Raw genomic sequence first — 26,257 nt, 5'->3', positions numbered from 1 at the left:
TTAATGAAATAACACTGGTGATAAAGTTTCTGTACACAGCAAAAATGGACATTCAGTCTTAGAGACCCACCATATTCCAACACCTTAATATTTTATTTAAAGATGTGTTGTTCAATTATGTATTTTTATTGTAACTTTAGACCAGTTGCATAAATTGGATAAATTGGATTATCTTATTCTATGAAGCGTTAATCATTGTAATAAGTTAAATAGTCATTTTAGTGCTTTTTTTTTAAGTAGGTAGGTACCACCGTACTACCTCGTGGAGGAACTGCACGTACTAAGGTGAAGTTTGACAGTACAACCTAGCATTGCATCTCACATCTTGGTTGATTTTCTTTATGCCGATTGAGGGACAAGCTGAATAGTCGACACAAAATATAGATAATATAAAAGCTTTTTATATTTAGCATTTGGAATAGAATTACAGGAAATCAAGTGCTAATATAGTTGCATTTGGCTGCCCCTTGCTTCTAGCCTTCACACCAATACTTTCCTTCTACATTTTTGTTGGCAGTTACCAACAGATTGCCCTACTTGTGTGGTATGACTTCATTAAAAAGGCAGATATATGCAGAATTTTGCTAGTTTATCTTAAAGAAATATTTAACACTTGATATTTATTGAAGGTTCTATGCCAAGAGTTGTGGAGTGGGGGGTACAACATTAAAGTGGTGGTTAGAAGTGCACAAATAACTGTAATGGCATACAACAAAGAGTTTTGGGATTCAGAGAAAGCAGGGGTCTCCTCACATTAAAGAGAAATAACAAAGTGCCACTTATGATCAGTTTTAAAAGATCAGTAATATTTTAAAGGCAGAGCTGTGCTATAGAGTATATCCCAACCCAGTTATTCCCTCTGAGCTTGTATACAAAACCATGTGGAGAACCTTGAAGGTGCAGTTTGTCTGAGTCATAAAAAGCATGGGGAGGAGGAGGGGGACATTCTTCCTAGTGATACACAAGAAATGCTGTCACTTATATGAAAAGCAGCACATTTTTGCTGCTTCATGTTAACAACTTAAATTCCAGCAAATCATTTTAACAGAAAGATCTTAGAGTAAAAATTTTACCTATGCATCGTTTATTCTTTTGAGTATCCTTGTATAAAGCATTTTGGTAATTGTCAATGTATAAGACAGTCTCTGTCTTTAAGGAAGGAAAGATAAGAGAAATTTACATTTAGTGATTGCCAACAATATGTATATGTTGTCTCTTAAATATATTTCACTTAATACTTGTAGCATCCCTATGACATAGGTATTATTATTTCTAATTTTTTAGAAGTAAAAAAAATCTTAGGCATTAAAAGAGGTTGCCTGCTCAAAATCACCCAGCGAGTAATTAAAACCTTACCTGAAATTAACATCTATTGGTATAATTCCAAAATCATGTATTTCTCCTGCAGCGCCTTTTGTATATTCATGATCTGTTTCTGGGCAAAGTTTTGAGGGGAATGATTGAATATAGGTTCTTGTAGATTATACCTGTATACAAAAGAAAAGTGATAGATTCTTAGTAAACCAAAATATAGTTGTCCCTCGATATTGGGAACTAATGAGGAATTGGTAGCAGCTGCGTGACCTTACTAAAAATAAAAATCAGATCCGCTGCTGTAAACTCTTCACTGATTTCCCACTGCACTTAGAATACATTCCTAACTCTTTATCATGGTCATATCAGTGCTGTGCTACAGCCAGGTCATACCAGCTTTTGACGGCCAATTGTTAAATTTTCAGGAATTCTGTGAACCAGTTGTTAAGCACAGCCATTGTTACAAATTAAATGATAAAAACTTACAGTTAAATAACTCATGTTAAAAACAAAAGTAATAAGTACTCAAAATTCATCACTTTCTGGTTATGTTACCACTTTTTATTGTTGTCTGTGCTCTTGAACTATTTACATTGTTTTATCTGTATGATAAAAATGGTATATAATGGTATGCTGCAGCTCTACTGTTATGCATCACTTTTCTTTTTTTTTGCAAATGATATTTTATTTTATGCAATTTGTTTATTTACTCATTCATTCAATTGCTTATTTAATCATTCCTTAAAATATATAAGCTGAGAGCTGACTATATGGATGGCACCAGGCAAATACAATAGATACAGTAGTGAAAAAAATAAACATGGTGTCTTTTGTTATGGAGTCCAAAGCTCAGTGGAGCAGTGAGTGATACTAATCAAACAACTGCACAAATGCATCTATAAGTAAATTATTTTAAAAGTACAGTTAAAGGAAACAAGTAGGTGCTATTAAGTACATGATATAATATCAGGGTTCAAGAAAATTTTCAGAGCAAATGGCAAATGAGATACATATATTCAGTCTGCCCTTCATGTCTGCAGGTTCAACCAATCGTGGATGAAAAATATTTGGAAACATTAATAACAGTGTAACAAGTAAAAATATAAATAAAAATACATTGTAATGACGATTTACATAGCATTTACATTGTATTAAGTATTATAAAGAGATGATTTAAAGTAGATTACTAAAATCATCTACTTCAGTAATGTTATATGCAAATATAACATATATGGTTACCTGCAAATACTGTACTATGCCATTTTTTTTCTTTTTTTATTTTTTATTTATTATTATTATACTTTAAGTTTTAGGGTACATGTGCACATTGTGCAGGTTAGTTACATATATATGCATGTGCCATGCTGGTGCGCTGCACCCACTAACTCGTCATCTAGCATTAGGTATATCTCCCAATGCTAACCCTCCCCCCTCCCCCCAACCCACAACAGTCCCCAGAGTGTGATGTTCCCCTTCCTGTGTCCATGTGTTCTCATTGTTCAATTCCCACCTATGAGTGAGAATATGCGGTGTTTGGTTTTTTGTTCTTGCGATAGTTTACTGAGAATGATGATTTCCAATTTCATCCATGTCCCTACAAAGGACATGAACTCATCATTTTTTATGGCTGCATAGTATTCCATGGTGTACATGTGCCACATTTTCTTAATCCAGTCTATCATTGTTGGACATTTGGGTTGGTTCCAAGTCTTTGCTATTGTGAATAATGCCTCAATAAACATACGTGTGCATGTGTCTTTATAGCAGCATGATTTATAGTCCTTTGGGTATATACCCAGTAATGGGATGGCTGGGTCAAATGGTATTTCTAGTTCTAGATCCCTGAGGAATCGCCACACTGACTTCCACAATGGTTGAACTAGTTTACAGTCCCACCGACAGTGTAAAAGTGTTCCTATATCTCCACATCCTCTCCAGCACCTGTTGTTTCCTGACTTTTTAATGATTGCCATTCTAACTGGTGTGAGATGATATCTCATAGTGGTTTTGATTTGCATTTCTCTCATGGCCAGTGATGGTGAGCATTTTTTCATGTGTTTTTTGGCTGCATAAATGTCTTCTTTTGAGAAGTGTCTCTTCATATCCTTCACCCACTTTTTGATGGGGTTGTTTGTTTTTTCTTGTAAATTTATTTGAGTTCATTGTAGATTCTGGATATTAGCCCTTTGTCAGATGAGTAGGTTGCGAAAATTTTCTCCCATTTTGTAGGTTTATGCATCACTTTTCAACTCCAGTCCATTTATTTTCTAATATTCTACTCTGATCTCTTCCCCTACCTCCTCTTTACGCTCAATAATTCATGGATTTGCCGTTTTGAGGCTATTTTCTAGATCTTGCAGGCATGCCTAATGTCTTTTTATTCTTTTTGTTGTTGTTGTTTCTCCTCTATGTATTTTCATATAGCCTGTCTTCAAGCTCACTGATTCTTCTGCTTGATCATCTACTGTTGAGAGACTGATACATTTTTAAGTTTGTCAGTTGAATTTTTTAGCTTCAGAATTTCTGCTTAATTATTTTTTATTATTTCAGTCTCTTTGTTAACTTTATCTGATAGGATTCTGAATTTTTTCTCTGTATTGTCTTGAAGTCATTGAGCTTCCTCAAAGTAGCTATTCTGAATTCTCTTAAATGTCACATATCTCTCACTCCAGGATTGGTCCCTGGTACCTTGTTTAGTTCATTTGATGAGGTCATGTTTTCCTGGGTATTCTTGATGCTTGTGGATGTTTATTGATATCTGGGCATTGAAAAGTTAAGTATTTATTCTAATCTTCATAGTCTGGACTTATTTTTACCCATCCTTCTTGAGAAGCCTTTCCAAAGGGAATTAAGTGTTGTGATCTAAGTCTTTAGTCACTGAAGCCATATCTGCTTTAGGGGATGCCCCAAGCCAAATAATGCTGCAATTTTTGCAGACTCGCAGAGATATAGCCTTGGTGGGCTTGGGTAAGATCTGAGAGAATTCCTAAAATGTCTTTTTCTCTTCTCTCACTTTCCCCTGAATAAATAGTGTTTTTTTTCTCCTCATGCTGGGCTTCCTGGAGTTGAGGAGCAGGGTGACACAAGCACTAGCCACCACAGCTGGGACTGGCTACTATGGCTGCAACTGCACTTGGTCACACCTGAAGCCAGCATGGTACCTGACGACTACTGCCTGGCTGCTGCTGGTGTTTATTCAAGGCCCCAGGGTCTTTCCATTCAGGGTAGCAGGTTTCCTTCTGGCCCAGGATGGATCTAGAAATGCTTTTCAGGAGCTAGGGTCTGGACTCAGGGGATTCAGGACTCTGCTTCATGTTACTGTGGCTGAGCCGGTACTCAAGTTGCAGGACAAAGTCCTCTTTACTCTTTCCTCTCTTTTCCACAAGCAGAAAAGGAGTATCTCCCAAGCTGCCCTGCCTGGAGTTGGGGAAGGGGTGTAAGTATAGCCACTCTTACTTTTTTGTTGTTGTTTCTATTTGATCCCTTGGCTACCCCAGCTGGTGTTTCACTGGATTGTATGTACCCCAAGTCCACTGGCTTCAAGCCCAGCACAGCACCAGGACTTGCCAGAAGATTGTAATACTTGTGGCCTAGACTGCTTTTCAAATTTGTTCAGGACACCAGGGCACTTTAGTCTACCAGGGGGCTTCCCTTCTGTCTGGGGCCAGTCTAAATCCTTCCTTGTTGTGTGCCTGCTAAATTCTGCCCTGTGTTGTGTTCTGCTGTGACAGGGCAGCACTGAGTACCAATGCAAAGTCCCACAATCCCTGCTCTCTCCCTTTCCCAAGTGCATGGATTCTTTCTCTACACAGTGCTGGGGGGATAGGATAGGTTTGGTGTAGACAATGTAAGACTGTTTTTTCTATCCTCTTCCGTGCCTTCTTCCTTGATATCATGTTAAAACCGGGTACTGTGATTGCTCACCTGATTTTTTGTTTTTATGAAGGTGTTTCTTGCGTGGATAGTTGTTCAATTTGGTGTTCTTGAGGGAGGATGATTGCTGAAGGATGATTGCTATTTGGCCATCTAGCTCTGCCTCCTCCAAAATTGTCTCTGATGTTTACCTTTACTTCCAACACCCAACATTCCCTAGTCTTGGACTTCTGCATCCTTATGAAACTCAAGTAGAGTTGCCTGTTTACTCTTCCCCTAGGGAGGCTCTATACCTTTATCTCTGTATCCCTAAAGCCTAGAACAGGGCCTGCACCTCATCTGTACAGTGACTATATGTATGAATGCCAAAAGGCACATAAACCTTTTATTTGCCCTAATGATTTTACCACATTCAAAGAAATAAAAACATATTCCCTTTATAAGACATCAGATGGTAAGACATTTACTTAGAAAGAGAGAGACTTAAGTGAATTAGTATCTCTAGGACTGGCTGCAGTTCAGTTATCTTTTTTTTTCTCTCTCTCTTTTGAGATAAAATCTCAAAACTCCAGGCTGGAGTGCAGTGGTGCGATCTCAGCTCACTGCAACCTCCACCTCCCAGGTCAAGCAGTTCTCCTGCCTCAGCTTCCCCAGTATCTAGGATTACATGTACACACCAACATGCCCAGCTATTTTGTATTTTTAGTAGAGACGGGGTTTCGTCATGTTGGCCAGGCTAGTCTCGAACTCCTGACCTCAGGTAATCCACCCACCTTGGCATCCCAAAGTGCTGGGATTACAGGCGTGAGCCACCGCGCCCGGCCTGGCTACAGTTATCTTACATGCAGCTATTTTGTATAGCCATTTGAGTAGAGATCTGAGAGGAAGATGAAGAGGCTTACACCTTGGTAAGAGAAGTATTCTTGGCCATATATGTTCAAGTTAGTGTCATTTGAGGCTTTGATGACAAAGGAGTAAAGAATACAGTGTAATTGTATCCTAAATAACCAAACGGAAGCTGAAAAATAGTTGCTAACTTGAATAGCTGAGGTCAGTGGCCAGAAATTTTGAAAAGGTCTCAAACAACTCATAGATAAAAAGAAAATAAACAAATATTTAAAGAATCAAAATGAAAACACTATAATGTATTTATTTAACTTCAGGAGATGTTATTGAACAAATTTGGGTATTTTATGGTTTATAATTAGAAAATAGAAGTGGCTGATTTGTATAAAATCTTGTACAACTGCATTTCTAAGTGAATAAATGGAACTCTACTTGATTCACTTGCTGAAGTATGAAGTTAGTCTAACAAATGTATGAAATACCATAATCAACCAAATGTAAATTTTCAAGGAAGTAATATTTAAAGTAGATGTTTGTATAATAGTTACATCCTAGGACATTGAATAAGTACAACTTTTTCTGTATGCTTGGTGTAATTTCTAGAATATTAGATATGTCCCTTTCCATATTCTTTCACCTGTTGATACCACTGTTTAGAGGTTTGTTCCTTTGACTTCAGACTTTATTCCCTGTTCAGATAAAAATACCTCTGAGAAAGCTAGTATGTTAGAGTTTACTGGCCATTTCCCTGAAAACTGTATTTTACAGAAAGTAGCAACATCAAGAAAACTTGGGGAGGATAGTCTCATGCTATTTACCAAAATTTAAAATGCATTTATTTTTTCACCCAGCATTCCCCCTTTTGGGAATGTGCTCTACCCCACCCCATTTTTGCATATGTACAAAATGATACATATGCAAAGTTTATTGAAGCTTTATATGATTAAAAAATTAGGAACATCTCAAGTATCAATAGGAAACTCGTTAAATGAGCTATAGTACTTTTATATAATGGAATACTTTTATATAATGGAATACATATAGTACTTTTATATATGTAATTGCTTTTAAAAAAATAAAGAGACAACTCTTTATATACTGAGATAGAAAGATTTCCAACATATATTGTTAAGGAAAAAAATCAAGATGTATAACAAATATAGAATATTATCTTTTATGTGGGATGGGACAAAATAAAATTAAAAATGTAATTATTTTATTTGCATAGATAATCAGTGGCAGAATACAGGAGAAATTATTTAGAGTAGATATGAGGTTATGCAAAAGAGGTTGGGGGGTGTAGGTACCGGGGATTAGTTTATATATAATGATAGGGAGGAGCGAGACTTTTACCTTTAGATCTTTTTACATTGTTTTTATTTTATTTTATTATTATTATTTTTAGACGGGGTCTCGCTCTGTCACCCATGCTGTAATGCAGTGACATGATTTTGCTCACTGCAACCTCCGCCTCCCAGGCTCAAGCGATCCTTCCACCTCATCCTCCCAAGTAGCTGGACTACACACTCATGTTGCCACACTCGGCTAATTTTTTTATTCTTTGTAGAGACAGGGTTTTGCCATGTTGGTCAGGCTGGTCTCGAACTCCTGGGCTTAAGTGATCTGGCTGCCTTGGCCTCCCAAAGTGTGCTTTGGTTTTTTAATCATGAGTGTATTGCCTATTTTTAAAGATAGCCTAATGAATGAATGACAACATGATTAAAATTAACAAAAGAAGATAATTCCCATCTCAAGTAAGGAGGTCATGTCACTCTGCCAAAGACTGGCTCTGAAGGACTTCATTTGCTCCAGGCCTTCAGCTACTTATGCAAAGGACTAATAACATGAAGGAACTTTTTTGACATTCTGGCAAAATGCCACTTATTTATGTTGTATATGTATATATTTTTCTGTAGATGCCAGAGGAACAAGCATTCTGTGTTTTGGTGAAAATCATGTACGACTATGGTTTGAGAGACCTCTACAGAAACAACTTCGAAGATCTTCATTGCAAATTCTACCAGTTGGAGAGACTAATGCAGGTAAATAAAAATTAGGAACTTTTATCACTCAGGGATTTGTTGAGTCATAGAAAAAGCCTAATAGAGTTGGTAAGCAATAATGAATTATGGAAGTTTAATGGAATATTATAGAAAATGTACATGGATTTAGTTTCAGACCAATATCTACATTGGTCTATCATAATATGTTTATTTAGCCATTTTACTATTTTAAAAATATCTCACATTTTAAATGTTCAAGTTAAATATACTTTGAAGTGAGAATCTAATGAGTTTAATCATTAAGAGATTGCCAAGTATTGTTTGTAGAGGAATGGAGATATTTACAGAGTAAAAATGGAAATACCTAAGAGCTTTCTGCATACTAATTAGCACCACTTCCTTATTTGAGTCCACATAGAACACTTGGAAAAGCCAGAAAGATATTCATAAGAGAATAAAACATACTAAAATACTGTAGGGATACATTTAAAAATTTTTAAATATAATTCCTAATCTCAATGTTGTTGTTGTGCTTTACAATGCGTATTTATAAATGTGTGTGAGAAACATGCATCCTTTTATATATACCAAATATTACATAGTAAAAAAGATTGTGACCACAGGCAAAGTGATTGACCAGAGCTGACAAAAGGAATTTTTAACTAGCTTTGGAGTTCTACCTGAAGTTGATAATCTTAAATTTATAATGGGTTTTTGTGGCATGTTTATGTGACTTTGTTTAAAAGGGGTTTTGGGAATCCAAGAGAAATGTGAAGGAAGTACACGGATGGATTGATTCCATATTGGGGAAGGGTAAAATGGTTGAGGAAGGAGGTTCGTGGAATGTGAGAGCAGAAGATGCTAGTAGGAGCTCATTGATATGAACTGCCAGGGGATCCATAGGTGTCTAAAGAGGGAAGTGAAGCCAGTAGGAGACTGAGAGATTAGAAGAACAGGGCAGTAGAAGATGAATTTGCAGTGAGGTTAAAGGAACAATTTATTGGGAGAAGGGAATGTAGGAGGGTAGAAGACTTTAAAATTGAAAAGAAATAAAAGGAGGCAGGGATGTAAAACGAGCCATAAGTACAATGACAAATGGGCATTAAGGAGGAAAAAGACTATGTAGAAGAATCTGGTAAATATGGATATTAACAGCAATAAGCTCCTTTTTAACGATTTAATTCTACCAAGTAAATATTTGGGATTACTTGCTTTTTGCCTTTTATTTACCAAAAAATTCATATATTTTCGAAGGTCAGTATTCCTAAGGGCTTTGAGAATCAAGTAAATATACCTAATAAATAACAGATGTGTGGTACTATGAAGAACCTCAACCACATTTTTCTATTAGCACTTTTTTTTCAGTTAACTGAATGAGCATTTGGACATTCCATTTGAAGTACCTAATGGGCACATTTGGCTGTTTTTCAAAGAGAGCATGTAGTTCAAGAAATGGCTTATTTTGTTTTTTATTCTTCTTTTTGTGGTCTATTTATGAAAACAAAATGAAGGTGGCCTTTGTCTTTCAGTTATGGTAATAGCTATGCTAATACTTTGTACCTTGCTGTTCATGCTTTTGAAAACCATTTGCTTGTTTAAATTGGGAGAAAAAAATAAAGTTACCATAAAGGCATTTTTAGAAGATATCCAATTTTATATATTATACCTTTGCATAATTTCTTTGCTTTGCCATTTTTAATATGCTGAAGACAGATTTCTAAATAGTTTGTCGTGGCTTAGAATTTTCTAAGTGTTCAAAAAATATACTGAAACATCATAGACCCCAGATTAGATGATTTCCAAAGAGAAGATACATTTCTTTTCTAGCTAGTTAAGAATTGAACCCTGGGCTGGGTACAGTGGCTCACACCTGTAATCCCAGCACTTTGGGAGGCCAAGTCGGGCAGATCACTTGAGGTCAGGAGTTCGAGACCAGCCAGGCTAATATGGTCAAACACTGTCTCTAATAAAAAATACAAAAAATAATCGGGCCTGGTGGAGGGTGCCTATAATCTCAGCTACTTGGAAGGCTGAGGCAGGAAAATGGCTTGAACCTGGGAGGCGGAGGTTGCAGTGAGCCAGGATCATGCCACTGTACTCCAGCCTGGATGACAGAGCAAGACTCTTATCTCAAAAAAAAAAAAAAAAAAAAAAAAAAAATTTAACCCTGAATGGGGATGCTATGACTTGACCCTGGAGTCAAGATACACATTACACTACAGATGCTCTGGTAGAATGAGAATTTTGCAAGAATCAAGAACAGTCAAGTGAGCAAGAGATGGTCTTTCTTAGTTGTTTATAATAAGTCTGTTTGTATTTTCCTCAATTATCTGTCATATCCCTAATTCTCATCTGCTGTCATCACTTCTGTGCAGTTATACAAGACAACCAATACTAGAATAGAGTTACAGCGATCATAGAAAGCTGTTTGTAAGTTGCAGTTGTGGCAGGAACTTCATTGTTCTGCTGCAAGCTTCTCATTGCTCTTAAATTTTCCACTTTGACTTTTAGGAACAGCTACCGGACCTGCATAGCCATTTTTCTGATCTGAACCTGGAAGCTCATATGTATGCATCCCAGTGGTTTCTCACTCTTTTTACTGCCAAGTTCCCACTCTGCATGGTGTTCCACATCATTGACTTACTGCTTTGTGAGGTAGAGTGACTCCCATCTTTCACTAAGCCAAAATAGAAAGTAGTTTCTACTAAAAATGGTTACAGTTTTCTTCCTTTTGTTTTTGCCTGTGACATTAAGCCATAAATACTCACTGACCAAAAAGCTGTATTTGAATTTTCAGTAAAAACTATTTTAATTGTAATTTTATTATTTCTGAGGAATGAAAATGTTAAGGCATATATAATTCCTACAAAGTAAAATGGGTGATTAAATTTGCATAATTAAATTCATAATAAACCTATATCTGTATAATAATGTTTTACCAGTATAAAATGCCTTTAAGGTTAAATAAATGAATTTAGAACTGGGTGTTTTTTAATATTAATGCAGTTATACTGCAAGAGTGAATATAAATGAGATTTTTATAATAACTAATTTCTCAGTTCATCAGACATCTTTCTGTTTATCATGTTTGGGACTGCTGCCAAATGATGAGACAAATGATAAACTAAAGCTATTATGTCATATAATTATATTTTTATATAGTAGAATATTTCAAAAATTAGTTTGTAAAATTTCTTAGGTGTTTATATTTGTGTATTTTATTGTTTTTAGTTCCTTAGATGGCTATATTTATTTACTCTTTTAAAGAAATAAACAGTATTATGCATATATATGGCTTATATTGGTCATCAAAATGTTTGACTATCTTAGCAGTAATAGGGAATTTGCTAGATAAGAAGTGTATATTTTCAATGGCAGTATAAATGTATATAAAATATAGCTATCTTAAAAAGCAGGACTAATCAAAAGTATAAGCTTATCTACGTGATTATAAGCTTAATATATAATCTAGACAGTTGTGTATTACTATGCTTCTTAAGGTAAACATCCTTTAAAAAAATTTTTTTTTGTATAAATTTAAGGGGTACAAGTGATGTTTTGCTACGTGGATATATTGTGTAGTGGTTAAGTCTGGGCTTTTAGTGTAACCATCACTTGAATAATGCACATTGTACCTGTTGAATAATTTCTTATCCCCTACCCCCCTCTCACTGTCCCATGTGAGTCTCCAATGTCTATTATTACAAATTCTGTGTCCATGTATACACATTATTTGGCAGTATTTGACTTTCTGAGTTGTTTTACTTAACATAATGGCCTCCAGTTCCATCCATGTTGCTGCTAATGACATGATTTTACTCTTTTTTATGGCTGAATAATGCTACATTGTATGTACATACCACATTTTCTTTATCCAGTCATCCACTGATGGACACTTAATGCTGATTTTGCATCTTTGCTATTATAAATAGTGCTGCGATAAGCATATAAGTGCACGAATCTTTTTTTATACAATGATTTCTTTTCCTTTGGATAGGTACCCAATAGTGGGATTGCTGGATTGAATGGTAGTTCTATTTTTAATTCTTTGAGAAATTTCCATACTGTTTTCCATAGAGGTTATACTAATTTACATTCTCACCAGCAGTGTGGACTCTTTTCTCTACATCCTCACTAACATCTGTTATTTTTTGACTTTTTAATAATAGCCATTCTGACTGTCATAAGATAATATCATGTTATGATTTTAATTTGCATTTCTTTGATAATTAGTAATGTTGAACATTTTTTCATATGCTCATTGGCCATTTGTATATCTTCTTTTGAAAAATGTCTGTTTATGTCCTTTGCCCGCTTTTTAATGGGGCTAGTTGGTTTTTCTGTTGTCATTGAGTTGTTTAAAGATTTCTCTTTCTTTTCTTTTCCTTTTCTATTTCTTTTCTTTCTCTTTTTGAGATGTAGTCTCACTCTGTCACCTAGGCTGGAGTGCAGTGGCATGATCTCAGCTCACTGCAACCTCCACCTGCCGGGTTCAAGCAATTCTCCTGCCTCGGCCTCCCAGGTAGCTGGAACTACAGGCACACAACACCATGCCCGGCTAATTTTTTGTATTTTTAGTAGAGATGGGGTTTCACCATGCTGGCCAGGCTGGTCTCAAACTCGGTCTCCCAAAGTGCTGGGATTAGAGGCATGAGCCACTGCTTCCGGCCAGATTCCTCTTTCTTAAAAGGAAAGTCTAATGATTTTAATCACACTAGGAATTAGAAGTTTAAATGTAAAAATAAGATTTAAAAGATGCAATGTATAAACTATATAAAGCATAAAAATGTTATTTCTCAGCCTACTAAAACAGTAACAATTATATATGCAGGCAAGGCTGGTCTTTTGCTCTTCAATGGCTTTAGTTAGTACTTGCCTAATACCTGAGGTCACAGGGCATTTGTAAACATGTAAGAGTTTTAATCATTTGTACTGTACTTTGATAAAGAAGGGTTCAGTGACTTGCCAGGCTTGCAGAATAGGTTTCCAAATCCTGAATATAACAGCTAGAGAATCTGATTTATAATATGTTAATTCTCCGACTTGTTTTACTTACAAATTAGTTTGTAAAATGCCTTTCTAAATGTATCTTAAAGGAAGAATTCAGAATTAGGAGCTAAAACTTTATTCAAAGTCAACATGGTGTAATCACAATATTCACAAAGCATATGTGGTCATTTGTGCCAAAAACTCTACCTGATTATCCAAATTGGTGTAGTGAACAGTTCCAACTCCGCTATTTTATAGGGCAATACTCTTTGAAAGTATAAACCAAATTCACATCTTCAAGTTCTAGAATATTAAAATAAGTGAATGCTAAAAGTTTTGATAAATATTCATAGACTTTTTATATACTGAGCTGAGTTTAGTATTTCATGGTATTTCATAAAAATAGGAAAGTGGTTGTATGACATTTTAACAGTTTTTGAGTTATATATAGTATGAGCTTGCAAATATTTATTATTGCTTCACAATTTTTGCAGAAAGAGATTAATTTCGTACTAGATTGGTTCTATAGTGTTCATTGTAGAAAAGGGAATAAAATTAATGTGCTTAATCATAACCAACTAAATGTGATTTCTCAATCACTTTTCCTAGAGTGGTATCTCTGCCCTTCAGTTCACTGGGATGGTGACTTTCTAAAGTTGTCTGCCTGAATGTTGGCACCCGTGGCATTGGAACATTGTCCATGGGTTTTCTGGAACCTAGATTCAAATTTTATCTTGAAGATACATGAATTTCTAATGTCAGTTAAGAAAACTAGCAACATTTGTGCTACAGAAAAGATAAATAAATTTATTAGCCTTCCCGTCACTTGTCAACTGTGACTTACAATCAGTGTTTGAAAGGTCATAATGTTCATTAATATTAATAAAAACATCATAGATATTACCTTTCCTCCCCTTAAACCTGTACTCTATAGCTGTTTAAGGAAGTTGGAAAACTTTTCAAAACATAGATTGTAATCATAGCATCATGATGTTCGGGGAAGTAAATGGTAACATCCTTTACCATTAAAATTGCTTTTCAGAATAATCTATTGGAAACAATATTGTAGTGTGCCTCAGGATATTTATTCTTTCCACTAACTCATCTTTGTCAAGAATTATTTTACAAAGGAAATTTTTGAATAAACTTTTACTTCCTGCATGTCTGTGTTTTCTTTTTGCCCCTTTCCTTCTTGTAGTTAATAAAATATTTATATCAAAAGCTATTATTTCATATGTGATGACATATTCTAAGAATTGGTAACACAGTCTTAAATAGATTATCCATAGGTATTTGTTTTTGTCGTATTCTCTGTTTTTAAGAAAACAATTTAAATTTTGAGGTTACGACTCAATGTTTACTTAAAAATGGAAGGATAGGAAGCTCTCAGGTAGAAAAGTGTTGACTTTTCAAAGTTTTACATTCTGATTTTTAACATGTGCAACATGTTTACTCAAAGATCCCATTGCAAAGTGAAAAAGAAAGACATTGAGTTTGAAACTTTATGCTTAGAAGACGTATCATGACATGCTTTCCTAAGCTATATTATTTTAAAGATTTCTTCATTCATTCTGAGGTTAAGCCAATAAAGTTAATTTAGCAGAAAAGAGAAGAATTTTATAGACCTTGACAATGCAGCCTGACTGAACAACTGCTAATTATTAATAGTTTTATTTAAAGTATTTGCTTAAATCTGAATATATGATAACATGGGTTAGTTAATTCCAGAATGATGGATAGCAATGGGATTTGAAACTGAAGTTTAAAAATACATTTTCTTATGTTAAGATGAGTGAAAATCTGTTTTGATTGTCTTTTAGTCAGTAACTGAAATGAAAATCATTTTTAAAAAAACAAACCTATATCTTATTATCTGCCTTTATCTGTTTAGCAAGAGTCTAAATGTATTAACATTTATAGTGTAAATATTATGCTATTACCCTATCGATAATAAAACATTGCAGTCTTTAAAATAACTTTTTATTGAAGTATAATAACAGATAAAAGAAAATTTGCAAATATTAATGTAGAACTTAATGATTTTTCAAAAAATGGACATAACGAAGTAACCAGCACCCAGATTTAAAAAAGAACAAAAAGGAACATTATCTGCATTTCAGAAACCCTCTTCCCCTTCACTGCCCTTTTCCAGTAACTACACTCTGAAAAGTAATCACTTTCCTGACTTTTAATGCCATAGTTTAGCTTTGCTTGTTTTGGAACTTTATGTATATAGAATCATACAATACGAACTCTTTTCTGTCTAACTTTTTTTAGTCATCATTATGTTTGTGAGATTCATCCATATCATTGCATTTAGGCATAGTTTAGTTTTCCGTTCTCCCATTCTATTGTTGATGGTTATTTGAGTTGTTTCTAGTTTCCAGAAGGCCATTATGAATAGTGCTCCGTGTGAATCTTTTGAACTTTCTTGAACTTGTCTTTTAGTTAACGTACCTATGCACGTCTGTGAGTACACATCAAGGAGTAGAATTGTTGTGTTAGGATGTACATACATTCAGCTTTAATGGATACTGCCAAACAGCCTTCCAAGGTAGCATGAACATTAACTTTGAGTTGTTTTTATTCAATAAAGATCTTTCTTGTGATCAAGGGCAAGGTTTTGTTCTGTTTTGTTTTGTTTTGTTTTTAGGTCGCAGATAATGGGTCAGATTAGAGTCCATGAATATGCAACAAAATGAAACTCATTTGGTGATTGGAATGATTGACCTGATCTCTGAAGTTGCATACAGACAGATTGAAAGCTAAGAACTGGACCTAAAAGCAGAGTCCCTTTAGTGCTTTTATGAGAGAAGTTACTATGATGGGGAAAATCCAGCAAAGTATTTTCAGTCTTACAAAGAGCAATGTAGAGACAGTATGACATTTGAGTTAGGATATTGGACTTTTTAGTCAACCTTTCCTAGACAGCCTTGTTCAAGTTACTTGACCTATGTAAATCTCATTTTCTTTGTTTGTGTAATGAGACTAACAATACCTGTCTCTCAGGTTTAGTGTAAGAATTAGATGAGATTATGATATCAAGTACTTAAGTACTCTGCCTACTATACAGTATTCAATTAATAATAACATTGCCCTGCAGTCTGCTCCATCCATCTGTATAGCCCATTTAGTTGCTTCTTAATTTCTTCAATTATCTAGGTTTCTAATCACCTTCCCCTCCATCACCCAGTGGTTGAGATGCTTCTTTGGTAAAAGCAAAATTTTAAGTGAGTGACCTTAATGGAAGCTTAATTCTATTTCCTTTTTCAGTAGTGATTCAAATACTGCTCTAAAAGTGTTTTTTGCTTCTCCTCCACATTCTTTCAGAAGACATAAGGAAAATACTGGTATTTCTTTTAGTCTTCACAGAATAACTGACAGCCGGTGTTTGAAGTTGACTCTTCCCAGATAGTTCAATTTTTAGAGTACCAAATATGTTCAGCTTTATATAGTAACTTGGTATTTTCATGAAATTTAAGGAAATCGTTGACCCTTCAAATTAGAATGTATCTTCTGCTTCTCTTCTCTTCTCAGGATGATGAAAAAATGAAAGTACTACATTATTTGATTAAATATCACCAGGTATAATTCTCTCAAAGCAGTTTTCAGAAGTTGTTATCTGAAGAGTAGATTCATTATTTATTACACAATATTCTTCCTCCTTATCCCCATTCTCCCCCACAAAAAACTCATCAGAATGAGCTTAATACAAGCAAGATTAAGACTCTGACATAGGGGAGCTGGCAAGATGGCCAAATAGGAAGAGCTCTGGTCTGCAGCTCCCAATGAGACCAATGCAGAGGGTGGGTGATTTCTGCATTTTCAACTGAGGTACCTGGTTCATCTCACTGGGACTGGTTAGACAGTGGGTGCAGCCCATGAAGGATTAACAGAAGCAGGGTGGGGCATCACCTCACCCGGGAAGCACAAGGGGTCGAGGAACTCCCTCCCCTAGCTGAGGGAAGCTGTAAAGTACTCTGCCATGAGGGACAGTGCTATCCAGCCCAGATACTACACTTTTCCCATGGTCTTCGCAACCTACAGACCAGGAGATTCCCTCGGGTGCCTGCACCACCAGGGCCCTGAGTTTCAAGCACAAAACTGGGCAGTCGTTTGGGCAGACACCAAGCTAGCTGCAGGAGTTTTTGTTTGTTTGTTTTGTTTTGTTTTGTTTTTACCCCAATGGTGCCTGGAATGCCAGTGAGACAGAACTGTTCACTCCCCTGGAAAGGGGGCTGAAGCCAGGGAGTTGAGTGGTCTGTTTCAGCAGAACCCACCCCCATGGCGTCCAACAAGCTAAGATTCACTGGCTTGAAATTCTCACTGCCAGCACAGCATTCTGAAGTCAAGCTGGGATGCTTGAGCTTGGTGTGGGGAGAGGTGCTGCCATTACTGAGGCTTGAGTACGCAGTTTTCCCCTCACAGTGTAAACAAAGCCTCCAGGAAATTCGAACTAGTTGTGGAACCCACCGCAGTGCAGCAAAGCTGCTGTAGCCATAGCACCTCTCTAGATTCATGCTCTCTGGGCAGGGCATCTCTGAAAGAAAGGCAGCAGCCCCAGTCAGAGGCTTATAGATAAAACTCCCATCTCCCTGGGACAGAGCACCTGGGGGAAGGGGTGGCTGTGGGCACAGCTTCAGCAGACTTAAACATTCCAGCCTGCCAGCTCTGAAGAGAACAGTGGATCTCCCAGTACAGTGCTCGAGCTCTGCTAAGGGACAGACAGCCTCCTCAAGTGGATCCCTGATACCTATGCCACCTGACTGGGAGACACTTCTGAAGAGGGGTTGACAGATAACTCATACAGAAGAGCTCTGGCTGGCATCTGGCAGGTGCCCCTCTCTGATGAAGCTTCCAGAGGAAGGAACAGACAGCGATCTTTGCTGTTTTGAAGCCTCTGCTGGTGATATACCCAGGCAAACAGGTTCTGCAGTGGACCTCCAGCAAACTCCAGCAGACCTGCAAAAATGGGCCTGACTATTAGAAGGAAAACTAGCAAACAGAAAGCAATAGTATCAACATCAACAAAAAGGACACCCACGCAAAAATCCCATCTGAAGGTCACCAACATCAAAGACCAAAGATAGATAAATCCATGAAGATGAGGAAAAGCCAGCACAAAAAGGCTGAAAATTCCAAAAACCAGAATGCCTCTTCTCCAAAGGATCACAACTCCTTGCCAGCAAGAGAATAGAACTGGATGGAGAATGAGTTTGTCGAATTGACATAAGTAGGCTTCAGAAGATTGGTAATAACAAACTCCTCTGAGCTAAAGACACAGTGCAAGGGAGCCAAAAACCTTGATAAAAGGTTACAGAAACTGCTAACTAGAATAACTAGTTTAGAGAAGAACATAAATGACCTGATGGAGCTGAAAAACACAGCACGAGAACTTCGTGAAGCATACACAAGTATCAATAGCCAAATTGATCAAGTGGAAGAAAGGATATCAAAGATTGAAGATCAACTTAATGAAATAAAACAGGAAGACAAGATTAGAGAACAAACAATGAAAAGGAAGAAACAAAGCCTCCAAGAAATATGGGACTGGGAAAAGACCAAACCTACGTTTGACTGGTGTACCTGAAAGTGACGGGGAGAATGGAACCAAGTTGGAAAACACACTTCAGGATATTATCCAGGAGAACTTCTCCAACCTAGCAAGACAGGCCAATATTCAAATTCAGGAAATACAGAGAACACCACAGAGATACTATTCCTTTGTGGAACCCCACAAAGAACAACCACAAGACACATAATCATCAGATTCACCAATGTTGAAATGAAGGAAAAAATGTTAAGGGAAGCCAGAGAGAAAGGTCGGGTTACCCACAAAGGGAAGCCCATCAGACTAACAGTGGATCTCTCTGCAGAAACCCTGCAAGCTAGAAGAGAGTGGGGGCCAATTTTTAACATTCTTAAAGAAAATAATTTTCAACCAGAATTTCATATCCAGCCAAACTAAGCTTCATAAGTGAAGGAGAAATAAAATCCTTTACAGACAAGCAAATGCTGAGGGATTTTGTCACCACCAGGCCTGCCTTACAAGAGCTCTTGAAGGAAGCACTAAATATGGAAAGGAAAAACCAGTACCAGCCACTGCAAAAACAAAACAAATTGTAAAGACCATCAACACTATGAAGATACTGCATCAACTAATGGACAAAATAACCAGCTAGCATCATATGACAGTATCAAATTCACACATAACAAAATTAACCTTAAATGTAAATGGGCTAAATACCCCAATTAAAAGACAGACTGGCAAATTGGATAAAGAGTCAAGACCCATTGGTGTGCTCTACTCAGGAGAACAATCTCACGTGCAGAGACACACATAGGCTCAAAATAAAGGGATGGAGGAAGATCTACCAAGCAAATGGAAAGCGAAAAAGAAAAAAAAACTGGGGTTGCAATCCTAGTCTCTGATAAAACAGACTAAACCAACGAAGATCAAAAAAGATAAGGGCATTACATGATGGTAAAGGATCAATGCAACAAGAAGAGCTAACTATCCTAAACATATATGCACCCAAAACAGGAGCACCCAGATTCATAAAGCAAGTTTTAGAGCCTACAAAGAGACTTAGACTCCCACACAATAATATTGGGTGATTTTAACACCCCCATTGTCAATATTAGATCAATGAGACAGAAAATTAACAACGATATGCAGGACTTGAACTCAGCTCCGGACCAAGCAGACCCAATAGACATCTACAGAACTCTCCACCCCAAATCAACAGAATATACATTCTTCTCAGCACCACATCACACTTATTCTAAAATTGACCACAAAATTGGAAGTAAAACACTCCTCAGCAAATGCAAAGGAATGAAATCATAACTAAGTCTCTCAGACCACAGTGCAATCAATCAAATTAGAACTCAGGATTAAGAAAATCACACAAAACCACACAACTACATGGCAACTGAACAACCTGTTCCTGAATGACTACTGGGTAAATAATGAAATTAAGGCAGAAATAAATAAGTTCTTTGAAACCAATAAGAACAAAGACACAACATACCAGAATCTCTGGGACACAGCTAAAACAGTGTTTAGAGGGAAATTTATAGCACTAAATGCCCACAGTAGAAAGCAGGAAAGATCTAAAATCGACACCATAAATCACAATTAAAAGAACTACAGAAGCAAGACCAAACAAATTCAAAAGCTAGCAGAAGACACGAAATAACATCAGAGCAGAACTAAAGGAGTTAAGAGACATGAAAAACCCTTAAAAAAAAATCAGTGAATCCGGCCAGGTGGAGTGGCTCACCCCTGTAATCCCAGCACTTTGGAATGCTGAGGTGGGTGGATCACCTGAGGTCAGGAGTTTGAGAGCAGCCTGGCCAACATGGTGAAACCCCATCTGTGCTAAAAATACCAAAAAAATTAGCTGGGCATGGTGGCGTGCACCTGTAGTTCCAGCTACTCGGGAGGCTGAGGCAGGAGAATCGCTTGAACCTGGGAGGTGGAGGTCGCAGAGAGCCACGGTCACGCCAGTGCACTCCAGCATGAGTGATAGAATGAGACTCAATCTCAAAAAAAAAAAAAAAAAATCATTGAATCCAGGAGCTGGTTTTTTGAAAAGATTAACAAAATAGATAGACTGCTAGCCAGACTAATAAAGAAGAAAAGACAGAAGAATCAAATAGACACAATAAAAAATGATAAAGGGGATATCACCACTGATCCCGCAGAAATACAAACTACCGTCAGAGAATACTGTAAACATCTCTACACAAATAAACTAGAAAATCTAGAAAAAATAAATAAATTCCTGGACACATACACCCTTCCAAGACTAAACCAGGAAGAAGTCGAATCCCTGAATAGACTAATAACAAGTTCTGAAATTGAGGCAGTAATTAATGGCCTATCAACCAAAGAAAGCCCAGGACCAGACAGATTCACAGCCGAATTCTACCAAAGGTACAAAGAGGAGCTGGTCCCATTCCTTCTGAAACTATTCCAAACAACAGAAAAAGAAGGACTCCTCCCTAACTCATTTTATGAGGCCAGCATTATCCTGATACCAAAACCTGGCAGAGATACAACAAAAAAAAATTTCAGGCCAATATCCCTGATTAACATCGATGCGAAACTCCTCAATAAAATACTGGCAAACCAAATCCAGCAGCACATCAAAAAGCTTAACCACCATGATCAAGTTGGCTTCATCTCTGGTATGCAAGGTTGGTTCAACATATGCAAATCAATAAACGTAATCCATCGCATAAACAGAACCAATGGCAAAAACCACATGATTATCTCAATAGATTCAGAAAAGGCCTTTGATAAAATTCAACACCCCTTCATGCTAAAAACTCTCGATAAAGTAGGTATTGGTGGAACATATTAATAAGAGCTATTTATGACAAACTCACAGCCAATATCATACTGAATGAGCAAAAGCTGGAAGCATTCCCTTTGAAAACTGGCACAAGACAAGGATGCCCTCTCTCACCACTCCTATTCAACATAATATTGGAAGTTCAGGCCAGGGCAATCAGGCAAGGGAAAGAAATAAAGGGTATTCAGGTAGGAAGAGTGGAAGTCAAATTTTCTCTGTTTGCAGATGATGTGATTATATATTTAGAAAACCCCATTGTCTCAGCCCCAAATCTCTTTAAGCTGCTAAGCACCTTCAGCAAAGTCTCAGGATACAAAATCAATGTGTAAAAATCACAAGCATTCCCATAGGCCAATAACAGACAAACAGAGAGCAAAATCATGAGTGAACTCCCATTCACAATTGCTACAGAAAGAATAAAATACCTAGGAATACAACTTATAAGGGATGTGAAGGACCTCTTCAAGGAGAACTACAAACCACTGCTCAAGGAAATAAGAGAGGACACAAACAAATGGAAAAAACATTCCATGCTCATGGATAGGAAGAATCAATATCGTGAAAATGGCCATACTGCCTAAAGTAATTTATAGATTCAATGCTATTCCCATCAAGCTACCATTGACTTTCTTCACAGAATTAGAAACAAACTACTTTAAATTTCATATGGAACCAAAAAAGATCCTGTATATCCAAGACATTCCTTAGCAAGAAGAACAAATCTGAAGGCATCATGCTTCAAACTATACTACAAGGCTACAGTAACCAAAACAGCATGGTACTGGTCCCCTAGACCGATGGAACAGAACAGAGGCCTCAGAAATAACACCACACATCTACAACCATCTGATCTTTGACAAACGTCACAAAAGCAAGCAATGGGGAAAGGATTCCCTATATAATAAATGCTATGGGGAAAACTGGCTAGCCATATGCAGAAAACTGAAACTGGACACCTTCCTTACACCTTATAGAAAAATTAACTCAAGACGGATTAAAGACTTAAACATAAGACCTAAAACCATAAAAACCCTAGAAGAAAACTTAGGCAATACCATTGAGGACATAGGCATGGGCAAAGACTTCATGACTAAAATATCAAAAGCAATGTCAAAAAGCCAAAATTGACAAATGGGATCTAATTAAACTAAAGAGCTTCTGCACAGCAAAAGAAACTGTCATCAGAGTGAACAGGCAGCCTACAGAATGGGAGAAAATTTGCAATCTATTCATCTAACAAAGGGCTAAAATCCAGAATCTACAAGGAACTTAAACAAATTTACAAGAAAAAAAAATCCCATCAAAAAGTAGGCAAAGGATATGAACAGACACTTCTCAAAAGAAGGCATTATGCATCCAACAAACATATGAAAAAAAGCTCATCATCACTGGTCATTAGAGAAATGCAAATCAAAACCGCAAGGAGATAACATTTTACACCAGTTAGAATTGCGATCATTAAAAAGTCAGGAAACCACAGATGCTGGAGAGGATGTGAAGAAATAGGAATGCTTTTACATTGTTGGTGGGAGTGTAAATTAGTTCAACCATTGTGGAAGACAGTGTGGCAATTCCTGAAGAATCTAGAACTAAAAATACCATTTGACCCAGCAATCTCATTATGGGGTATATGCCCAAAGTATTATTCTACTATAAAGACACATGCACACGTATGTTTATTGCAGCACTATTCACAATAGCAAAGACTTGGAACCAACCCAAATGCCCATCAATGATAGACTGGATAAAGAAAATGTGGCACATATACACCATGGAATACTATGCAATCATAAAAAATAATGAGTTGATGTCCTTTGCAGTGACATGGATGAAGTTGGAAACCATCATTCTCAACAAACTAACACAGGAACAGAAAACCAAACGCCGCATGTTCTCACTCATAAGTGGGAGTTGAACAATGAGAACACATGGGCACAGGGAGGGGATCATTACACACCGGGGCCTGTCAGGTGGTGTGGGGCAAGGGGAGGGATAGCATTAGGAGTAATACCTAATGTAGATGATGAGTTGATGGGTGCAGCAAACCACCATAGCACATGTATACCTATGTAACAAACCTGTACATTCTGCACATGTATCCCAGAATTTAAAATATAATAAAAATTATTTAAATTAAAAAAAAATTTTTAAGTCTCTGACATAAATATAAATGTTTCTGAAAACTCTAGCAGTTGTAATTGGCCACAAATGTAGAGAAAAAAATGCATTGACTAAACCAATAAAAACCATATAGGCTATTGTAAAGTTATACTTATCAACAGAAATTTTCAGTGCCAGAAAAGTCTCTCTAAAATCTCATTTCTGGACCCCAACTCTTTCCCACCTACAAGAATCCTTATGGTTCTTATATCAGTTGACTTATAATTCTGTCTTGTGCTTTTATTAATTTTGGTATTACAGAGAAAGGGAGAAATCTCAAGTTAAAATGGCAGAACCATTGTCTGTGCTTCTTATGACTTTTAGAGGAACATCTATTCATTCAATCAACATTTGTTGAAATAAATAAATTTACATAAACTTTAACCAAGTCTCTAGCACCATTGCAGTTGAGGGATAAACAAAAAGTAAAAAGCAGATAAAATCCTTGCTCTCATGATGTTTTTGTCCTTGTAGATGAGACAGATAATAAGCAAATGACTAAGTAGAATATATAACCAGACATAAAAAGTGCTATGGAGAATAATAAAGGAAGAAAAAGGTACAGCAAATATTAGTAGGTCCTTTTTATTACTTTTATTATTTTTAATTTTTTGAGACGGCAGTTTCACTTTGTTGCCCAGGCTGGAGTGTGGTGTCACGATCATGGTTCACTGCAGGTTCAGGTGATTCTTACATCTCAACCTCCTGAGCAGCTGGGACCACAGGGGTACGCCACTACACCCTGCTAATTTATTTTTATTTTTAAAAGTGACAACGGCTCCCTAGATTACCCAGGTTGGCCTCAAACTCCTGAGCTCAAGCGATTCTCCCACCTCAGCTTTCAAAGTCCTGTGATTACAAGCATGAGCTACCACACCCAACCATGACAGGACCTTTTTTGACCATTGTAAAGACTAGGTTTTACTGATCTGAGATAGGAAACCATTGGCGGGATTTGAGCATAGGAGTGACATACACTGATAAAATTTTATTCTGATCACTCCAGTTTCATTGTTGAACAGAGATTGTGGGGAGTTCAGGGAGAGAAGTTGGAGACCAGTTAGGAGGCAATTGCAGTAACCTGGGTGGGAGATGGTTGCTTGGACCAAGGTAGTGACTGGTTGGATTCTGGACAAATTTCAAAGGTAGCTGCAACAGGACGTGCTGATGGATCGACTGGGTTACGTTTTATTAATTACATGTTCTCATTTAATGTGGTAGTGAGAGAGCAGGGTGACTGGTTTTGTGGTTTCTACCCTTCCAGGAGCATCTTGTGAAAGATGATTTTGTGAAATGACTGGAGAATATTATTGTTATCTGCTTTGTTCTGGCAATGCTCAGGTTGCAATAGGTCTGCAATGTTTATTCTAGAAGCAGGTTTGGATATGTTTGGGAACATTTAAGGTCAGTATTTGCATCTCTAAATAAAAAATAGTGGAATAATTATGGAAGATGAACAACAGGAGAATAAGCATGTCAAAACTAATGCTTTCAAATAAGGGTACATATTTATTTCTAAAAATAGGAGTGATATTTTGCTCCAATAAAATCAGACCCATATTACTTTGAAGATTCACAAAGACTTAGACCTGTTAAACAACCTTCACTATATTCAATTGTTGTGTGTTTAGTTCTCATGATCAGAACAAGGATCACTGACTTCAAGTTATAGGATTTTTTTTTCCTAATAAAAATTGTCCATTTCCTTATGAGTTGGAAGAACTAAAGTTACTTCATAGTATTTTTTGGTGCAGAAAAACTCATAGCAGTTTAACTGTGTACATTGATTGAATAAAATGACTAGACTTTTTAAAAAAATGTATGATTAAATATTTAAAACACACAAGAAAGCATTGTTAAAATGGGAAAAGTTCCCTTATCCCCCTCACAGAGCATGCGATGGGAGTGTGGCTCACTTTTTCGGTGCCCCACTGCTCAGACCTCTAGGGCGTACATGCAGACAGGCAGGTCATGGGGATCTGACCCTACAACAGCATCTAGGAATGAATACTTACAGCTCCTGAAGCCCTGGTGGGTGTGTTACAGTGTGCTTTTTCAGTTTAGCTGTCCGCGGGCAGCTTGTGTTAATCAGCTCAATTAGACCCTCTGCCTTATTGCAAGGACAGAGGGCTTTCTGTATCCTGGGGTTCTTGCCTTGTTGTACTGGAAAAATCCGATCACACGTGGGCTTGGGAGGATGGGTACAAGGTTTTTTTATTGAGTGGTGGTAACTGTCAGCGAGATAGATGGGGAGACCTGAAGGGGAAGATGGTGGTGAGAGGTGACAACGTGCTAGCAGCCCTCACTTGCTCCCGGCACCTCCTCGGCCTCAGCATCCACTCTGGCCACACTTGAGGAGCCCTTCAGCCCACCACTGCACTGTGGGAGCCCCTCTCTGGGCTGACCGAGGCCAGAGCTGGCTCCCTCTGCTTGCAGGGAGGTGTGGAGGTGTGTCTGGAATTGGTGGGTTCTTGGTCTCACTGACTACAAGAATGAAGCCACGGACCCTCGCGGTGAGTGTTACAGTTCTTAAAGGCGGCGTGTCCAGAGTTTGTTCCTTCTGATGTTCGGATGTGTTCGGAGTTTCTTCCTTCTGGTGGGTTCGTGGTCTCGCTGGCTTCAGGAGTGAAGCTGCAGACCTTCGCAGTGAGTGTCACAGCTTTTAAGGCGGTGTGTCTGGAGTTGTTTGTTCCTCCCAGTGGGTTCGTG

The 26,257-nt window shown here is 37.2% G+C and overlaps 1 protein-coding gene across 8 annotated transcripts in view; it reads left to right on the top strand.

Moving 5' to 3' along the window:
• The window catches only part of RABGAP1L (RAB GTPase activating protein 1 like), an 830,901-nt gene that overhangs the window by 525,533 nt on the left and 279,111 nt on the right, over positions 1 to 26,257 (top strand). For all 8 annotated transcript variants that reach the window (XM_055111246.3, XM_063603797.1, XM_008978332.4 and 5 more), the window contains 2 exons: positions 7,950 to 8,075; positions 10,548 to 10,691. In XM_055111246.3, the coding sequence (XP_054967221.1) occupies positions 7,950 to 8,075; positions 10,548 to 10,691 (270 nt within the window). The remainder of the gene's footprint in view (positions 1 to 7,949; positions 8,076 to 10,547; positions 10,692 to 26,257) is intronic.

The sequence above is a fragment of the Pan paniscus genome, chromosome 1 (genome assembly GCF_029289425.2).
Source record: "Pan paniscus chromosome 1, NHGRI_mPanPan1-v2.0_pri, whole genome shotgun sequence".
Lineage (NCBI taxonomy): Eukaryota > Metazoa > Chordata > Mammalia > Primates > Hominidae > Pan > Pan paniscus.
The sequence above is the reverse complement of the archived record's forward strand: the minus strand, read 5'-3'. Positions and strand labels throughout refer to the sequence as shown.